The sequence below is a fragment of the Pelmatolapia mariae genome, linkage group LG23 (assembly GCF_036321145.2).
Source record: "Pelmatolapia mariae isolate MD_Pm_ZW linkage group LG23, Pm_UMD_F_2, whole genome shotgun sequence".
In the NCBI taxonomy this organism is placed as follows: domain Eukaryota; kingdom Metazoa; phylum Chordata; class Actinopteri; order Cichliformes; family Cichlidae; genus Pelmatolapia; species Pelmatolapia mariae.
Genome location: NC_086246.1, coordinates 23,042,769 through 23,063,805, shown reverse-complemented (window position 1 = coordinate 23,063,805; position 21,037 = coordinate 23,042,769). Strand labels below are relative to the sequence as shown.

Sequence of the window (21,037 nt, the reverse complement as noted above, 5' to 3'; positions counted from 1 at the left end):
CATTAATCAACAAAAACTTGTATCACATAGGAAACAAACTGTCAGATCGTTGTTGCATTGTTCTCATGCTGTGGTTAACGTAAAAGTCCCTTCTAGGTCTCTTTCGTGGCTCGTTTGTTTACTCTGTGTTGTCACCACCTTTTTTTGTCTTTAAGATTTCTGTGTAATGCATGTATCCCTCCTCTATGACACACTCACTCTTGGAAATCATTTAAAGAGCACAAGTCATACACGCTTGTCTTGTTTTGTAAATATCTAGAAATTGGATCAGTCGCTCTGAATGGTGTGTTGGGACACAAAATTTAAAAATTAGAGAGTTCTACACTAGACATAAGCTCAGTGCTAATTAGGAATTGACTCTGGACTCTGACTAGACCATTCCAGAACCTTCATTTTGATTAGTTTTTTTTCTTTAGCCATTCAGAGGTGACCTTTCTGAATAATGACTATCACTGTGGTTCACTGAAGTCCAAAAGCCTTAGAAATGGCTTTGTAACCTTTTCCATGCCAATAGATATCAATTCATTTGTTTCTCAGACATTTCTTTAGATTATAGGTTGCTTTTTGAGATCTTTTTGCCTGCTTCCGTTTGTCAGATAGGTTCTATTTCAGTGATTTCTTTATTTGCCAGGTCTTGCAGCACAGAGGTTATCACTAAACTGCCATTTAAGTAAACACTGTCGTCGTAATCTCTCTCTCTCTCTCTCTCTCTCTCTCTCTGTATAACTGTATTGTTTTACAATTAAGAATAATAATTGGCATTTCACAGAAATTCACATCAAGTTTGTGATTCCTGAGGAAGTGCGCTGATATTCCTCCGGGAAAACTTTCAGCACCAAGTTATCAGTTAATCAGGTACAAGAACTTATGAAGCCACTGGTACAGTTACTGCATAAGCAAGGGTCCTGTACTGAATCAGTGCTCTTTGTAGAACAAGACAAAGTGGCTTTCTACACTTGATGCATGACCTTTCATCACCTTAACAAAAGATATAAAGATATGAAAAATCCAAGTTGAACAGTCAGTCACCAATTCCATCTTGCCAGTTTTTGCATTTTTATTTCCCCCTGTGACTACTAGTAATGCGGCTATAAATTGTCCCCTTCTGTGGCATATTTGAATTTGGTGTTGACAGCAAGTATCTAGTCTATCTCTTTATTTGATGATTCTCCCAAACTTTGCAAAACTGTGATTACAGATATTTGACTTTGATTACAGGTCACAGAACTGGGATCGCATTGTGAGGGTGCTGACTGACTCTACTACAAAACATCTCTGTAGTACAATTATGAGGAATTCATGTTTTGGGTAAGTTTACTCCATCAAGCATTGATTAGTAAACAGTTTATTCATTTTTTTCCCATAGTCCTTTGGAGGACTCTTACAATAGTACATTTAAGACTACTTATGCCTCTGACATTGAACTCCTTGCAGCTTTTAGATGAACTAAAAATCAAAAGCAGAGTTCTTATGTTTGTCCTGAGATTGGGTTTCATTCTTATTAGTTGAAGAAAATTGAATAAGACCAAGGGGTCCTTGACAGGATGTCAGTCAACGTAATTTGAAATCAAGGAAACCAGTTTTACTCTATGTAAGCATCTATTGCCAGGGAATCCTTCAATCTAAAAGAAAAAATGTGCATAGAGTGAATACAACTTCACTAAAAACCAAACAAAAAAAATATTAAAATGTTTGTTATTACTGCCCATTAGATAGCCTACGTTTTTATTTGCAAACCATGAAATCAACTGATCCACACCAAAGCCCAATTTTCCTGCTGTAAGGTGATAGTGCTAAACACTGCACCACCTGGGATTTTTTTTAGAAGTGACCTTTTAATGCAGGCAGTGAGCAGTGACAGTTTCATTCTTTCAGGGAAGTAAAGGCAGTATTAGTGTGAAGGGCAGTTACTAGCATGGCTTTTTTTGAGAAAAGTTTTCTGAACAAACACCGCTATCCAGTCTTAAAGTCCTGACTCAAATTACCTAAACACTGCATGACTGTTGAAAGGAAGTTGACGGGAATGACTCACTGCTAAATGGTGTGTTTCTAAATCTGAAACTTTTCAGTTTGTCTGTTTGTCAGCGTTTACTATGGCAATAAATGGAACAGAACCGAAAGGGTCTCTTTGCTGCTGTTGCCAGTGTCTAGAGTGCTAAGAAAAATAAATTCTACTTACTTGTCCAGTTCTGAGATAAGGTGATATGTTGACCTTACTGCACAATTACTCTATTAAAAAAAAAGAAGTGATGTTAAATGTAAAAACAAAATTAATTAAGAAGATTAAAAGTATTAGAGCATATCTCACGTTCCAACTTTTCTCAGCACACTTTGGTTGAATCAAAATTCAGTCACACAACTGATTTAAATAATGTCATTATTGTGCTAGGGAACAGGGAAACGTAGAATTTTGTGTCTTCAAAATACCCATAGTATCATAGACATTTATACTACAAATATATTTGTAGTATAAGACAGCAAGTTAAACAGTAATGCTCTTTAAATGGAAATGATGTGTACTGTCAATTACCTCTTTTTATTATTTTATTTATTTATTTATTTATTTTTGCATTTGTTACATTAATTTCCGAGATTTTCCATGTTTTTCTCCTGCCTCTTTAGTTTTATAGGATCCATTTACTTTGTTCTCTTTCTTTCTTTGCATCTTTATACCCCTCCTCACTTAGCTTAATGGGGTGACAACACACAGTTGCTCGTTTACAGCAAACATATCCAGCTCCGCCGTACATCAAGGACAGTCCTTCCTTTATGATCAGGTTGGCGAGTTGGACTGGGGGCGGGGGATGGGAAGTGTTGGATAGGATGTTAAATTGCAATTCTTAGGCTACAATACTGCTCAATAAACACCAGAAGACGTCACTAGATATGTGATTTATTCACAGATAATAAATGTTTATCTGCAGTGACCTCAGAATAACCTTCATTTTCCATACTCACAGCCTCGTACCTTTTTCAACCCATGTGGTGCTAAGGCAGGGATCAAACTAGATCATCAGGCAAAACATACAAATTTATATAATAATACAGATGATTGAAATTTTGAAATATTAAGTAAGTATCCAAACTTAGCTGTTTAACAAAACAAAAACAAAAAATCACTGTAAATACCGTATCTTGGTCCAGTTGGTCCAATTGCAGTATGTCAAAATGCATCACAATCTTTGTGAGTTTTCCTTAGTTAACAAACATAAACATAGAAGTGAGCCTGAAAATGTTTATGTGCCTGTGTATGGAGGCGTATTTCATTGACACTTAGCAATATTACGTTTTTTCATTTTTACAGAAGAAAAAAAAAAATCACAGTGATGTTAAAAATGCTATTTTATCAACTTCCACGTGGCTTTCTTACCTCACAAACTCATTGGTCCAACATATAAAGCCTGAAAAAACAAAGTGCTGAAAAGGCGCTTCTTGATGTTGCTCCTGTCTGTTATTGTAGGGTCTTTATCTTACAATATAAAAAAGAAAGAAAAACCCCCCGAATTGAACAGGCGTTAATACTGCCAAGCTTTTCGTTGATACTGCCATCGAAATAAAAGATTGCTGAGAATAGCTGCTGTTGGCAGTATATGAGCTCACTATGTGTCAATTCAAGTGAAGTGGGATCTCCTACTTTTTCAAACTCTCTGGGTTAACATCGTAAAATGCTTGTTGTGCTCAGCTCACCTTTCTTTGGAAAAAGCGTTTCTTAAGAACCGCTTTCTGCCCCTCTCTTTTCTTTCTTGTAATTCTTTGATTTTGCTTTCTTGGAGAAAGACATGACTCATAGTGTGCATTAGCACTCGCCTAGGCAGAATAAATCAGTTGTGCTATAAAGGTGAGTCAAGAGTGGGATGGACTGAACCATTCTGTGTTTTTCTAAATATATATTAATATGTACAGAAGTGTGCTTTGGACCTCATACTTAAATTTGAACCATCTCATTCATCATTTACCTTTCTCTTGTATTTATTTCAGACAGTTTCAATGTTTTCCTCCTGCGCCTTTTGTTTTACATTTTACCATTGTCGCTTCATTCTTTGCATCTTCACAATGATCCTCAGTTTGCTTGGTGGGTTGATAACACAAAGTTATACGTTTACAGCAAACATATCCAGAAACTCCCTGCTCTGCACCCATACAAACTTCAAGGACAGCCCTTCCTTCCTAAACAAGAAGAGGATAGATTGATTTGATGAGGGACATCAGGGTCAAAAGTGTTTTTTTAATTACATGCTAGGTCTTTGTTGACAAAACTACTCCTTAAAGATTTTCCATAATGAATTTTACAAGATTACAAGTTGTAATTTTTTATGTTTTTTTATTTCTAAAAATCTGTTCCTTCCATAAATGGTGGAAAATCCTAATCAATTAGAGACATATTTTGGCCTCATGTTGTTTCCCAAGGCAAATGGCAAATAACCCTCTCCTTCTTCTCTTCTCTGACATTTATTTCAGACAGTTTCCATGTTTCTTTTCTAGGTTTTCTCCCTCACCCTTTTTTAGTTTGACAGTATATCTCCTCTTTGCGGTTTCTTTCTTTCTATCTTTACACCCATCCTAACCTTGCCTAATGAGATGATAACATGCTTACACACGTTTACAGCAAACATATCCTGTAACTCCATGTACTCCGACCAGCCAGACATCAAGGGCAGTCCTTTCTTTGCGAACAGGAAGAGAACATCTTGGTTTGATGAGGGATATCAGGGTCAATTTTTGAGCATAGCTGTGTTCATGAAGGCACCTAGAACACGCTAGGTCGCTGATGATTGATTTTGTAACTGTATGACCAGATTCGCAGTGAGGTTTGCTGTGGTAAATGGTAAATGGCCTGTATTTGTATAGCGCTTTACTAGTCCCAAAGGACCCCAAAGCGCTTTACACATCCAGTCATCCACCCATTCACACACACATTCACACACTGGTGATGGCAAGCTACATTGTAGCCACAGCCACAGCCACACTGACAGAGGCGAGGCTGCCGGACACTGGCGCTACCGGGCCCTCTGACCACCACCAGTAGGCAACGGGTGAAGTGTCTTGCCCAAGGACACAACGATCGAGACTGTTGTGTCGAACCGGCAACCTTCCGATTACAAGGCGAACTCCCAACTCTTGAACCACGATCGCCCCGCTGTGCCCAAATGTATGGAGGGTTCATTGTGCATGTCTGGCAGAGGATCCTTGTTTGCTAGATCTTTAACTTCCCCCTTCCAGCAGAGCATTCTGACAAGGATGAAGGGTTATCGAAGTTGACTGAGCAATTTTGGTAGCTCTATTGCCGAGATATCTGCACTGAGTAGTGGCACCAAAGCCGAAGGGAGCCATCAAGCTGAAGGAGTCCAAACAAGCGTGGTTAGCTGTTGGGCCTCTGGACACAGCTGACGGGTACCCTTGGCAGTGACTGAAGCAAAAAATTTGAGTGTGGGAGGAGTTTAATTATAATACCTCCCCCAACCCATGACCTATTGAGTTTAACCTCCACCCTTCCTTCCCCTAAGCGCCTCCTCCACAGGTATAAAAGTAAGCTGAAATTAAGCCACCTATGTTCAGGGCAGAGTGGAAGACGCAGGACACAACTGGACTGAAAGAGGGAGGCGGAGTAAGGAAGTTAGACTGATTAACTGAACTGACTGCTGTCAGACTGCACTGCAACCATGGGAGTGACAGTAAGTTTGGATTAAGCTCGACAGTTTTGGATTGCTCAGGGTTGAATATTCTTGCAGCTTACTTACACATTAGCTTACATCTCTGTTAACTTTCATTTTTTTGACTGCTTTATCAACTGTGGGGAGACATTTTGCGAAATTATATAAACAAATTCCCTCTTCTGACAACAATGACACATTTTACTTCATCATGTAAAATCTGAAAGGCAACTTTCCAGCATGTTTCATGTTGTATCAGTTTTATTTAAAACCCTATTTTGTGACACTGTGAAAACATACATTAATTTCTTTACAGCTTGAAAAACTTAAAACATATTCTAAAATGATGTATTTGAATTTGAATTCGCTGTTCTAATACTTAACAGCATATCAGTTAACAATATGTTATTCTTTAATTGTCGACAATAATTAATAATTTAGTTTCATGCAACTTTCTGCTTTAAAATCACGTTCGATTTTAGTCTTATTCAGAACCCCATTTTGTGACACTTTGTTCATAACAGAAAATGAAAGATGACTACAAACTGGCAGCAACCGCAGACCACGAGGAGAAGAGGAGCAAGAAGGGCAGAAAAAATAGGGATACGGAAGACCTGAAAAAAGAAGTTGACCTGGTGAGTACGTAAATTATGTGAAGCCAATTTGGGATAATCTTTCATGTAAGTGTTTGATTGGCACAATTTAAGCATGCCAATAAAGTATAAAGAGTTTATAACATGTGAAAATTCGTGTTCAAACACAAAAAGATTCTTATCTTAAAATGACTCTGTATTGAGCAACGTGTAAAGTGCAGATGCATGTTGTCCCCTGTGTCCTTCTGGAGGAATTTACAGGGACGTTTTTTAAGCCTCAAATGACATTTTCGTCTTATTCTCTCCCACACTCTCCTTAGGATGATCACAAATTAAGTGTGGATGAGCTTCACAGAAAATATGGAACCGACCTAGTCATGGTGAGGACTCCGAATATGTCTTTGTTTTTGTGAGTGTTTGAGATGATAAGGACAGAGGCCAGGAAAGATCAAGCAGTCTTAAAGAACATCATGGTGTGCATGCAAATAATAGCATATAAAATTTCCAAGATCTCAGTTAATCCCTATTTTCTCACCCACTATGAGCAGTATCTAGTTATGGAGTTCTGTTTTATTGGTCTAGTTTTACAACCCAAATTCTTCAAATTTGAACAAAATGAAAACTAAAAGACTTTTAATCCACACGAGCCAGTATTTTTTTCACATCTCTTTTATAGCTAAGCATGTTAAACAACTAAAAAGCAATCAAATAATAATAACTTAATTATTTGCTATATGTTCTCCAAGCTGAATCTTTTTGAACTTTCCTGCTTTTTCAGCCATTTGTTGCCCCCTTGACAGCTTTTGTGTGGCCTGTAGCAAACATCAAATTTAACATTAGCTCATTTTGTGCATAGAATTGTAAAATTACAGAGAAAATACCACTGCCTTGCCCCAACAAGTAAAAAACCGGGCAGTGGAATCCTCTCTCTAATACAAGATTTAAAAAACTTAGATTTGAGCACTCAGATGCAGACATAATGAGGAAAGAGCAAGTTTAAAGTTTTATTTCAACCAGAGTTTAGTCGGTGATAAATGGAGGGTATCTGGGCCCCAGCTGAAAGACAGCAAAGCGGCTCGGGCATACTGAACCACCAGACAGTGACAACTTTACACAGAAAAATGAGATTTTAAACATAAAGAAGGAAGAAAGGTTTTATTTGCAGTCAGTGCTTTAGTTAATGAATGACAGGAACCAGTAAATATACCACAATATTACTGTTGTAGGATGTAACTGTACTGTACTCCACTTGTACAGACAAGTCTTTTGAACTTCTGCGGTAACTGAGACACTGTTTTTAGGGTCTCTCCTCATTCAGAGCAAAAGAGATCTTGGCCCGAGATGGCCCTAACGCCCTCACACCTCCTCCCACAACACCCGAGTGGGTCAAGTTCTGCAAACAGGTAGGAGTCAAACATCATCACCATTAAAACCTCAAACCTGTGTTTTAACTCACACATTAGAAATGCAAAAAAGTGAGTACAACCAGCAAAGCTTGAATGTTATTTCCTCTGGTTTCCAGCTGTTTGGTGGTTTCTGCATGCTGCTGTGGATTGGTGCCTTCCTCTGCTTCGTGGCTTATAGTATCCAGGCTGCCTCAGAAGATGAACCTGCAAGTGATAACGTAAGCGAGTCTTTATCTAAATTGTTATTGTGACCATTAAGGATCACCTAACTCTCTCGTGTCTCTTTATGTAGTTGTACCTAGGTATCGTCCTTTCTGTTGTGGTCATGATCACGGCTTGCTTCTCCTACTACCAAGAGGCCAAGAGCTCCAGGATTATGGATTCCTTCAAGAACATGGTCCCACAGGTGAGACACTGAAAGAAAAGCTAATATAACTGCAATGTATTTACAGCTTCTAGGTAGCAGGAAACTGCAGTATTATTTTCACATTTTTAAGGAAAATGTTCTGCACTGATGATACATTTTATCATCTGAAACTTTGCTGCTGGGATTAAAATCAAACCCAGTTAATCAAAAATTCCTAAAATCTTTGATTTCATAGCAAGCCCTGGTTATCCGTGACGGAGAGAAGAAAAGCATCAACACCGAGGAGGTGGTGCTTGGAGATTTAGTGGAGGTGAAAGGAGGAGACAGGATCCCTGCTGATCTGAGAATCATCTCTGCTCACGGCTGCAAGGTCTGTGCCTCAAATACTCTTAATGCCACCAAACATTTTTGTAGAGCATGTGTTTGATATCTACTATTATTTATTTATTTATTTATTTATTTGAATGAGAAGAAGACAGGCTGTGATGTTTAATTAGTTTTAGACATAGTTTAGTTATGACAGAGTCGAGCTCAGCCCTCAGTCCATTTACATTAGCTAATCTTGTGCATGCAAGCTGATTGCCCAGCTGAAACATTTTTATGTATTCCACCAGTAATTCTTAGAAGTTACTAGCTATGTTGATTGGATGTGGTGGTCTACATTCTAAGTAGCTTTTTGTTCCTTAAGTTTATTTATTTTTTTACAAAAATATTTAATTCTGTGTTTTCATGTAACTGACCCCCTCACTGATCTTTGTTTGATTTTGTTTGTTATCTCTCAGGTGGACAACTCCTCCCTGACTGGTGAATCAGAGCCCCAGACTCGTTCTCCAGAATTTTCCAATGAAAACCCATTGGAAACCAGGAACATTGCTTTCTTCTCCACCAACTGTGTAGAAGGTAGAGTATGAACAGCTCGTGGTTGACAATTTGAGTATGGTTTTTATTTGATGAAACAGTAGTTTAGTGATGTTTGCTGGTAATCCACAAAATAAGAAGGATAACGAGGAAGAATGAAATCATCCATTGTTCTGTGGAATCAGTGTGTCTTCAATTTTCAGGCACAGCCAGAGGAATCGTCATCAACACTGGAGATAATACTATCATGGGCCGCATCGCCACCCTGGCTTCCAGTCTTGAAGCTGGAAAAACTCCCATTGCCATTGAGATCGAGCATTTTATCCACATCATCACTGGAGTGGCCGTGTTCTTGGGTGTTTCTTTCTTCATCCTCTCCGTCATCCTTGGATATAACTGGCTGGAGGGTATTATCTTCCTCATTGGTATCATTGTCGCCAACGTGCCAGAAGGTCTCTTGGCTACTGTCACTGTGAGTTTTGGTGTCTAATGACATTCTCTTCAGATAGCTTATATTTTACTGTCTGCAGTTGTCATAGTTTTGAAAACTTATATTTTGTCTGTAGGTGTGTCTGACTCTGACTGCTAAGCGCATGGCCAAGAAGAACTGCCTGGTGAAGAACTTGGAAGCTGTCGAGACTCTGGGCTCCACCTCCACCATTTGCTCTGACAAGACCGGCACCCTGACCCAGAATAGAATGACTGTGGCCCACATGTGGTTTGACAACCAGATCCACATAGCTGACACCACTGAGAACCAGAGCGGTACAGCTTTTGACAGGAGCTCACCCACCTGGGCTGCTCTGTCCAGAATTGCCGGACTCTGCAACCGGGCCGTCTTCCTGGCTGAACAGAACAAAGTTGCTGTTCTGAAGGTGATAAACTTTCATTTCTTAAGGCTCTTGTGGTTGTCAAGTAAAGGCTTTGGTATTTCAAACAAGGCATAGGATGTGACTTATGAATCAATTTTACCAACTCTGTCTTTTTCTAAAAATCCACAGAGACATGTTGCTGGTGATGCCTCAGAAGCGGCCTTGCTGAAGTGTATCGAGCTGTGCTGTGGATCTGTTAGTGACATGAGAGAAAAATACCCCAAAATTGCTGAGATCCCCTTTAATTCCACAAACAAATACCAGGTAAATCATCCATACAGAGTGACAAATCTCAAAAATACATTGTACATACTATATATGTAGGAGGAACTGCAACCACAGTCATGCTTTGGTTTGTGAAATTCTGTTTCAAAGCTTTGTGTTTAAATCAGAAGTCCAGTAAGCTAATTTTCTCAAAAATACCCATGCAATCTGACTTCTTGTTGTTATCTCTGGAGTCGTCCTTTGCTGGCCAGAGTACAGTTTAAGGCAATAAACCTTGACTGTATTTTGTTGTGGAAATGCACAGTGTTATACTTCTTTGAAGTCCGGTGCCTGGTTCACATATACAGTTGGGACATTGCAATGTAAAGTCTCCATGAACAATTCCATGTGGTCACAAATAATCAGCAGGCACAGTGACATCTCCACCGATGCTTGCACTCACCGCTAGATGGCGAAATTCAAGTCATACTCAAGATCACCCTTGCAAATGTAGGAAGTCTAGTGAGGGCCTAATTTTTGAGACCTGAAAACTTTGCATTTAAATCAAGGCTTTCTGTTGCCCCACAGCTCTCCATCCATAAAAACACCATCCCTGGCGAAACCAAGCATTTGCTGGTGATGAAAGGAGCTCCAGAGAGGATTTTGGACCGCTGCTCCACCATCGTGATCCAGGGCAAAGAGCAGCCTCTGGACGCTGAGCTGAAAGATTCTTTTAATAGTGCCTATCTTGAGTTGGGAGGCCTTGGAGAGAGAGTTTTGGGTACAGCTTCACTTCTTTTTATATCAGCATTTATGAACTGTTTGTTTACTGGAGAAAATTTAATCTAACAAGTACTTTCTGTGTGTCTTTTTCAGGCTTCTGCCACTATCACCTCTCTGATGACCAGTTCCCAGAAGGCTTTGCTTTTGATGCTGATGATGTGAACTTCCCCACTGAAAACCTGTGCTTTATTGGCCTCATGTCCATGATTGACCCTCCTCGTGCTGCTGTGCCCGATGCTGTGAGTAAATGCAGGAGTGCTGGAATCAAGGTATGCTAACTTTTTTGAAACAACAGATTTTAAACTTTCTCTTTTTTCAAACTGTGGTCAAAACTTCAAGTTAAGTATTTTTCTTATTTTTTCCCTCTCAGGTCATCATGGTCACAGGTGACCATCCAATTACAGCCAAGGCTATTGCTAGAGGTGTGGGTATCATCTCAGAAGGCAATGAGACTGTTGAAGACATTGCTGCCCGCCTCAACATTTCAGTTTCAGAGGTCAACCCTAGGTTAGTTTTCTTATCAAGATTTATTTAGCTAGCTTTGAACATTTTGTGAGCTTAAGAGGCAGCTGTTCAAATTAAATCAAGTTTGGCTAACGGAGGTTTTGACATCTGCAGAACCTAAAAGGCTTTTACCATTAATTCATGCAAAAAAATAATAATCTTGATGTGGTTCTTAGCTGCTGGCTTTCCTGTTTCTTCATCAGCAATACAAGACTATACTATACTATAATCCTGAATCAGTAGTCATCTTTGCAACTCAAGTGCAATAATACCTAATAAATGCTACACCTGTGATTCATTATCTGCAGTGGGAAGCCAACAAGTAGAATATGTTGTAAATATAGCTTTTTGCTGAATGTACCATCATCAACTTTTGCTGAGGCTGATGTTATTTTGTTTTCTGACAGTATTTTTTCCCCGATCATTATCTTTTTCTAATATCCTTAACATAGTCTGTGCTTGGACACAGGATGTTGGATTACAGCTGCTGTTCGTTAATAGATGATTCTTATATAGTATATATTATTTCCTGCTCTACTTGAGTACTTGAAGTACTTTGTACAACATGCAACATTTATCCATTTATTCATGCACATTCACACACGAGCCAGCAACCTTCCAGTTAGCGACTGAACTCCTCTACCTCCTGAGCCACACTACTGTCATCCAGTGGTCCCTCATTTATTGCGGGAGTTACGTTCTAAAAAGAACTCGCAATAAGTGAAATCCGCGAAGTAGCCAAGTTTATTTTTTGCAATTATTATAGATGTTTTAAGGCTGTAAAACCCCTCACTACACACTTTATACACTTTTTTTCAGACAGGCATGAAGATTTTTACACTTTTCTCTCTTGTTTAAATACTCTCAAAGTTCAAACCTTGTAGAAAAATAAGTGCAGTATTATAGAATGAAACCGAAGGCACCCGCAGGTGACGATGTTTCGTCGACATTGTTGTGTTTGTTGGGGAGAAAACTTACAAACATACAGTGCAGCACTTCAGAGTCACACTGCAAGCGATCGAAGATTTATGTAAATTTGACAAGTTGAACGCAATCTGTACTGTGCAGGAGACACTGCACGAGATTGATTGAAAATGGTCTACAGCCAATCAGGACGCAGAATACAATGCGCAGTAAAAAAAAAAAAAAAAAATCAGCGAAACACCTCTGTACTAACACTGCTGCAATCTAATCTACAGGGAAGCTAAGGCCTGCGTCGTCCATGGTAGTGAGCTGAAAGAAATGACCCCAGATCAGCTTGACGATGTGCTGAAGCACCACACAGAAATTGTATTTGCCAGGACCTCCCCTCAGCAGAAACTGATCATTGTGGAAGGATGCCAGAGACAGGTGAGCATCGGGGGCTGCCGGGGGGGGGGGGGGGAATGGGGATTCTCACAGACACAGTTTCAACATTGTTTTGTTTAAAATGTATATAAAAAAAATGCTTTCTTCCAGGGAGCCATTGTGGCCGTGACAGGTGATGGTGTGAACGACTCTCCAGCTCTGAAGAAAGCTGACATCGGTGTTGCTATGGGCATCGCTGGATCTGATGTCTCCAAGCAGGCTGCTGACATGATCCTGCTGGACGATAACTTTGCCTCCATTTTAACTGGAGTGGAAGAAGGTAAGATCTATATCAAGACTTGGAAAAAAAGTAAAATTCCATAAAACACAAAGCTTCGCAGCAGCTGCTGAATTCCTTTTTCAGGCCGTCTGATCTTTGATAACTTGAAGAAGTCCATCGCCTACACTCTGACCAGTAAAATCCCCGAAATGTCGCCATTCCTCTTCTTCGTGCTTTTTGACATCCCTCTTGCCCTGGGAACTGTCACCATCCTCTGTATTGACCTGGGAACTGACATGGTGAGATTTTGCCTGATTCTGTTCAATTTGGTTTAATTCAATTTATGTAGAACAAAATCACAACAACAGTCACAACAACAGTGATTTTAGAAGCAAGAATCATCCAGGCTGTTTTATCTTTAATAATGCATTGGATTTTATATAGCGCTTTTCAAGGCACCCAAAGCGCTTTACAATGCCATAATTCATTCACGCTCACATTCATACACTTTAGCACATTCCTGGAGTTTAACTAATTGTTGTGTTATCTGGCCTCATGGATAAATAAAGTTTGGTATTATCCACATAGCAGTAAAAGTCAATGTAAAAGGGAAGCATGTATAATGTAAACAGAATTGGTCCTAGCAGGGAACCCTGTGGAACTCCATAATTAACCTTAGCGTGAGAAGAGGACTCTCCATCTTACATGAAGAAACTGTAGTCCATTGGATGGAAAGATTTCAAACTACTGTAGCACAGTACCTTTAATACCAGCAGTATCACTAAAGCTGTTTCTGTGGTGTAATGTGGTCTACATTGACTATTTAGAAGTACTAATTATTGACGTTAACTCAGATAGATCAATCGTAGGGAGAGAGTCTAAATAAATATCAGTAGTATTAAAGCTTACTGTGAATAATGATATGTTTGTGACATTGTTATGAGTGTTGTTTTTTAAATAGTTCAAATATTATTTATGAAGAAATTCATAAAGTTATTTATACTTAAGTAAGTTGGGTACAGTGCTGAAAAGAAACCTGCGATTTTTGCTGTTTTCCTTGATCAGAGATGACTAGGAAGATGTCCTGGGTTTTTCTTAGATCAACAATCTCTTTTTGCAGGCTAAAAGAAGATCTCTTTGTTAATGAGGGGGCATTTCCTCTCCAGCTTACTGAATCTGTTCTACACAGAAGCTCAAGCAGAAGATAATGCATTTATGGGTGGATAATTTGTTTTTTCTTTTTCTTTTCTCGTTCCGTGACAGGTCCCTGCCATCTCCCTGGCCTATGAACAAGCTGAAAGTGACATCATGAAGAGGCAGCCTAGAAATGCCCAAACAGACAAGCTGGTGAATGAGAGGCTCATCAGTATGGCCTATGGGCAAATTGGTAACACATCGTTCACTGTTTAACCTTTACCTATATCAAATCTGTTTTTAATACTTTTGTGCTGGTTTAAGCCTTCCTCTACTGCCCCCTGCTGGATTTTGTTTGTACTGCAGACACTAAAACACCTTTAAATATCATGTCCAAAATGAGTACCGTCATTTGGTCAGGAAATTATTGCTTATAGATTGAATGCAATCATTAATTTAAATCCATATTACTTTATTAAATTTAAAGATTGATTATTTGTTTGCAGGAATTAAAGATGGAATCCGTCAGTTTTTTTCAGGCAAATCTGACCATTATTTAATTTGTTAATAGGTTAAGCGTGCGGCATTGTTTCAAACAATTAATGTGTTTAATTTTCATCCACCATGGATTTGCAGAGTATTACATTGATATGTCATATTTGCTACTGCTTTCTTTATGAAGAGACAGCCACAGTTGTTATTTATATTTGTCATTAGTAAAAGCTGAAACCCTGTCTGATATGCATTCTTTGATGTTTTTCCTTCTTTTAGGTATGATGCAGGCCTTAGGTGGCTTCTTCACTTATTTTGTCATCCTGTCTGAGAACGGATTCCTCCCCAAAGACCTGGTGGGAATCAGAGTGTTCTGGGATAACAGATATCTAAATGACCTGGAAGACAGCTATGGACAGGAGTGGGTCAGTCACAGTAATGTTACTAGCTTTACTCCGGACTGTGAGAATTGTAAAACTTCGGTGTTTCAGTAGTATGTTTCAGTGATTTAGTGTTAATTTAGCTTTTGTCCCCCAGACGTATGAGCGCAGAAAGATCGTAGAGTTTACCTGCCACACAGCTTTCTTCACAAGTATTGTGATCGTCCAGGTGGCCGATCTGCTCATCTGTAAAACCAGGACCAACTCCATTGTGAAACAAGGAATGAAGTATGTATGCACAGATATACATGAGATCTCCAATAACAACTGGGACTTTGGAACCGACATTTTCCAAATAAACCAGCAAATAAGTCCAGTTTTAATTACCTCCCTTATTTAAATCATTTCCACAACATATCAGTGGTTTTTTCAAAGACAGAACTTGAAAACATTCCTTGCTGATCACCAAACCAGAGTCATGTATTCTCCTGGTGTTTAGCCAAGTATAAGATTGGAAATCAGATGAGATTAGTCTCTGCTGTTTTATTGATTCTTACATTTATTTATTTATTTCACAGGAACTACGTTCTCATCTTTGGCATCTTTGAGGAGATGGCTCTGGCTGCCTTCCTGTCATACTGCCCAGGCATGGACATTGCCATCAGAATGTACCCTATGAAGTGAGTAAAAACAATCTGATAGGTTTACCCTATGATTTTCTACACTGTAATTATACAAATGAACCAAAACACTCAGCATTATTTGGCTACTTTAGAGAAATCGCTATATATTCATATCGCAAAGTTTTGCTATTTCACCAATGTTTTTGTGGCTGCCTAGTTTGCCATCTTCATTTATGCAAAGACAATCATGTCCTTGTATTTTATTAAATGGAGTTTTAGCTTTGTTAATATAAAATGTAATATGTTTATTACTGTCAATTCCACTTTGTAGTAAAGCACACAAGCTGTAGATATTGGTTGCCTTCCTCTAAAAAGAAAAAAGTTAAGACACTTTTAGGCTCATCGGCTCAGAAATTCATACAATCTTGCCAAAGAATATCCAAGAGGACCATAAAACATTTGCATTTATTTCTTTACTTTTCCTGTGGGTGTTCTTTAAATGCTGTGCAGTATATCACAGGTTTTCTATGTGTGCATTATGACATTGAAAGGGATCGTGTCCGTATGGTCTCTTCTAGACGTGACCAGTAACAGGAATTTTAAGATCAATACTGACACAAATATTTGGTGATTTCAGAACCGATACTGGCCAATTTTTTTCTTTCAGACAGAAAATATGAACAGCTTTCCCTGTTATTTGTTATATGTAGTTATATATGAGTCCTTGATATGACAATGATGTTTTAAAACAGTCTTTCTTTGTCGTGGATTGCTTGTTTATGCTCTGTCCAACTAAGTTCGGGTTAGCTGGGTTTTGTGTTTGTGGCGTTTCAAATATGTGTTGCCAACAGGGAAGTTGCAGAGTGCCCTCTGGCAGGCAAACTGTGCAACATCAATGGTCATAAAATGACTGAAGGCTTTTTTTCTCCCCATGTCTTCCTTACTTTTTTTTTTTTAATTTATCAACTGTTATATATCCCAATGCTGTTATTTAAGCCAATATATTGACCCCACTGATATATCAGTTGCTATGTAGTCTGTTCTTACTGACCTGTAGCAGTGAGTGCCTTTTGTTTTTAGATTTTTTAGATGCGTCGTTTTGCTTCCTCACCTCATAAATTCATTTTAACATCTGGTTGTCTATAGCGTAATGCTCACCATCAAAGCTTTTCATGTGCTTTTACAGAACCTGACATAAGAATTTCCAAGAGGTTGAGAAGCATGCTTTTGTGTGGGGGGTTTTGGGGGTTTTTTTTGGTCATTTGAAATTGAATCTTTGTCTGCCCATCCTTACCTTAGGCCAATGTGGTGGTTCTGTTCCGTCCCCTACTCCTTCCTCATCTTCATCTATGATGAAGTCAGAAAATATATCCTCAGACGCAGCCCAGGAGGTAAGAGCTTCCCAGCTCTTTGTTTTACTTTCTGACACACCTAGGACACATTTTTGCCTGTAAACTCTGCATTTAAATATTAGCGTAGGGAAATGCAAAGGTCATAATTTTTTACATTCTATCTAAAGGGTTTGAGAAACCACATACTGAACATCAGAACAGCAAAAAGTATTAAGAGTGAAAGCTGGAAAAGGTTGATTATTCCAAGAACTGAAAATAAACTGTGTACTGAGGATCAGACTTCAGTTCAGAATTGTACAGGATGTAAATCTAATAATATAAAACCCAAATACACAAACATCTAGCTCATCTAGGGTCATATCAGCATCATGTGACCCTTTTAATGACTTCATCCCAGGGTGATTATTTATGGCCTCGCTCATGATATCCTCTCATAAGCAACCCTGAGACCAAACTGACACAGGCTCACATGTCCCTGCAGGGTAGAGCTCCTAATAGCATCATCACCAAAATCATGGCTGCAGTTTATCTTCTTTATAATCCCCAGTCAAGTCAATTTTTCCCCCAATAACTGTCAGTAAACATAAGCAAAATCAAGTAAAAGTTTTTCAGGCCTTTTTTAGATAAGTTGGCCACTCTATAATTTTTATTAGAATTTTTCGTTGGATTTGTCTGTAAAAGACAAAAGGAAGTATCTAAACTCTCACATTTGACATGAAACAACACACTAATTGTGTCTCATTTGATTTCTAGGTTGGGTGGAGCTAGAGACATACTACTGAGCCAACATGACATAGGCTTGAAGGATGTGCATTTTTCATTTCCATTTTATGCAATCTTACATTATTTATATAAATACATATTTATCAGTGTGTGTCACAATAAAGAACTTCTGTTGTACACTGAGGCTGCCTGCATGTTAGTTTCTTTTGTACACACTTTTCTTGTAGGTTTCTCTGTTGTGTTAGCAGTAAAAATACTGATTCAGGATGGGGGGTGGGTGGGGGTGGGGGGGTTCCCAGAAGCTTCAGCAGATATAGGACCTGTGAGTCGTTTCCACCTTTCCACAGTCCTTAGTTTGGTACATGCTATGTGTCACAAATAAAAAAGTAACATATTAGGACATTTTCCTAATAATTTGCTGAGAGGTTAGAGACCATTTTGTTCAAGAGCACAGAGTATTTTAATGGGCAACATGTTGCTAATTTCCATTTTTCCCCCTCCCCTTCGCTCTTTGTTTCTTTGTACTTTTACAACTGCCACCAACACCAGCACTACCACCACCTTTGCTAAACATGGTTGAGTAGCTACAAAGAGTCATAAGTGTACTAGAAACACTTACAACAACCCCCACAGGCCAGCCGGTGAGCCAAGCCTTCCTCCTCACTGCAGATTCCAAAGAACAGGAAGTGCACATGTTGATTTTGTGAGGAACATCAAAGTCCTTTGGTTAAAGGGCAATCGTTTTTTTACATTTTATTAGAGAAGTTAAAGATATTGTTGTCTCTTCAAGGGTACAGTGTGTTCCAGGCACTCTGTGTTGCTCACTTATTCACTGAAACCATCTCAGTTAAACTTTATGACTTTGCTTTGATTTCTGCTGACCGCAGAAGTGCTGAGGTGGGGCTTCCAGTTCCCAAACCTTTTGGTTCCTGATAGCATATCAGTGAAACCAATTAAATCGTATTTGTAAATTGACTTTGCCCAGATTCTGAGTCACAGTAAAAAGAAAGTACACCCTCTTTTCTAAGGGTTTAAGGATCAGTACATAATAGAAAAATCTGGTCGTTACGAGGTTTTAAAGTTAGTTAAATGTAACCTTCAATGAAGAGCAAAGCCATAACAAAGCATGAATAGTCCTTTTACGTGATTGTTCAAAATTTAACTTATACACTGTGATCACCTATTAGGTCTTCACCCAAAGTCAAGGTCACATTTGTCATTTTACAGACATTTTTCCATTTTAAAAGCCTGACCTTCACGCACACTGCAGAAATTCCACCAAATCCTTGCTCTTCATGTAGGAACATTATTGAATCCGAATTAGTCGTTAACATAAGGTTCTTGATAATTCTGGCAAAGTGATAAAAAATGATGACAAAAAAAATGTGAAACACCAAATAATTTGATGACTGGTATCCTGTTAGATGGTGATGATCATGATCTTCATGGTCATGATCATGGAGGGAGTGGTCCTACTGGTTGACTCCCACATTAGGAAAGCGTGGTTGGGGCTTTCCTTTCACCATTATGCTAACATCAGTGAAATGCTGGTGAATTCACATATTTCCATGCTTTTTATGTGTCAGGGTTACCACTGACCATCCTGAACTTTAACTTTGTCAAGTAGATTGATTTTTACTGGATGTGACTCTTTAAAAGCCTCATTGATTCTCAAAGGATTTTAATTGTCTTTAGTTTCTGTAATACAGTAAGTCAAAAGCACATCACTCTACTGCTCAGCTTTACACATTTCAAAAACCTTGAAACTGCTATGGATGAATGAACTAGTACATCATCGAAGTTTCAATAAAGCACTGGGAGTTAGATTTATCAGGTAGATGTGCAGTAATACAGAACAAAGGGTTGTTGCTGAAAAGAACAGTGCAGATCTGTGCACCAGGATTTTAACTGTATGCACAGAGTAATTCGAGGCACTAAAGCAGTTTTATTCCTCCACCACATTGGATCATCTATCTCCATCTCACCCTATCCCTAGCATTCATTTCTGTCACACCAACCATCCACAGGTCATTCTTCACATCCATTAATCTTCTCTGAGGTTTTACTCTTGTCTACCTGCCTGGCAGCTTCATATTCACCATCCTTTTTCTAATATATCCATTATCCCTCCTCTGCACATGTCCAAATCATGTCAGCCTTGCCTCACTTTATCTTCAAATCACTCAAGCTGAGCTGTTCCTCTGATGTAATCCTGTCCCAATGAAAATCTAAGCATTTTCAGCTCTCCACTCCTGACTTCTAAATGCACCATCTCCTCTTTACTCCATCCAGAGGATACAGTAAGTACCTTCTTGGCAGTTTCCCTCACCACTTCACTTCTGCTTTCCCAGTCACTGGGTAAGTCTTCACATGTTACTCTGTCACTGGTGACATCAGCTGAGATGAAGATCTCTGAGAGTGAAAGTCAGAACCAACTTCTTGCCTTTCCAACAGAAACATGGAACGAGTGGATGCCTGGCTGTTGGGGGCAGGATCCCAGGTAAGTAGAGCATTTTTGGGTCTGTCTACATCCATCATGATTCCCACTGTCAAATAGAGGGGCAGTGTCGTGTAGTTAAAAAACAAAATGGAAAAGTATAAAGTATGTAATCAATGTGGCCAAAAGTAGTTATGTGATTTTACACGATCTTAAAATCTATGACCTAAAATTTCCAATGTGGAAAAGCAGCCCTACTGTACATTAATATTTTGCCTGCTCGAGTTTTAAAATATAGCGGCTAATCTACACAATCGTTATTCAATTTTAGCGCACTTGATGTCCTTCCTTCGAAGGAGAAACAGACAAAGTTTGTCCGTCTGTCTGTTTGTTAGCAGTCTTTGGTCCACAGCTTTCATTTTCATTTTCAGTTCAAGCTTGTTTAATTTGGGTGAAAATGACATCAAGTTCACACAAATTGTGAAAAGCAGTAAAAACTTTACATTACCCACACATTTTTATGGATTGTGTTCAAAATTCAAACAATATACTAGGCCTTGAGGGACATGACTCCCTAGGTTGGTGAAACATTTGACCTTCACCATCATTGTAAACACTGAAGTTCAAAGTTGACCTCGAAGAAACATTTCAAGACCAGATCAAGTAATATATGATATGAAAGGGCAACACAAGAGCTATACAACACTTTTTCTTCCTGTATGATGCCTACAATGTCACAATGACACCATAACAGGCTGATATGTTGTAATAAACACATCATTAAGCATCAAAGTTTTAGTCTAACCCTTCCTCTTCCGAGGGAAGTCGTTCTGAGAGCAATTCAAACACACATTTACTTCTGCGTACCTTTATCTGATACCTCAATAATGCTCTTTGCTCCATCAGGCATCTCACAGAGGTCTCCATGGTCCTCTGAGCCAACATCGTGAATAGTGAGTCTTCATTTGGGTCCTTTCTGCTCCATCCCATATGTACTGCTGGGCATCAGCCTCTGCTCTTCCAAGTACCAGGCGCCTGGGAGCGACTCATCAGGTACATCACACTCAAGCAACATCCCTCTCTTTCTTTAA

The 21,037-nt window shown here is 39.0% G+C and overlaps 1 protein-coding gene across 1 annotated transcript; it reads left to right on the top strand.

The window, feature by feature from the left end:
- Positions 1 to 5,660: 5,660 nt before the first annotated feature.
- On the top strand, positions 5,661 to 17,568 carry LOC134620094 (sodium/potassium-transporting ATPase subunit alpha-1-like). Its single transcript, XM_063466025.1, has 23 exons — positions 5,661 to 5,672; positions 6,176 to 6,286; positions 6,565 to 6,624; positions 7,546 to 7,647; positions 7,767 to 7,868; positions 7,943 to 8,056; positions 8,253 to 8,387; positions 8,800 to 8,917; positions 9,079 to 9,347; positions 9,442 to 9,750; positions 9,877 to 10,011; positions 10,540 to 10,732; positions 10,828 to 11,003; positions 11,105 to 11,241; positions 12,438 to 12,588; positions 12,697 to 12,865; positions 12,950 to 13,104; positions 14,069 to 14,192; positions 14,711 to 14,856; positions 14,969 to 15,099; positions 15,390 to 15,491; positions 16,734 to 16,825; positions 17,540 to 17,568. Exons 1-23 carry the CDS (start codon positions 5,661 to 5,663, stop codon positions 17,566 to 17,568), a joined length of 3,072 nt encoding a protein of 1,023 aa, XP_063322095.1.
- The last annotated feature ends 3,469 nt before the right edge of the window (positions 17,569 to 21,037 follow it).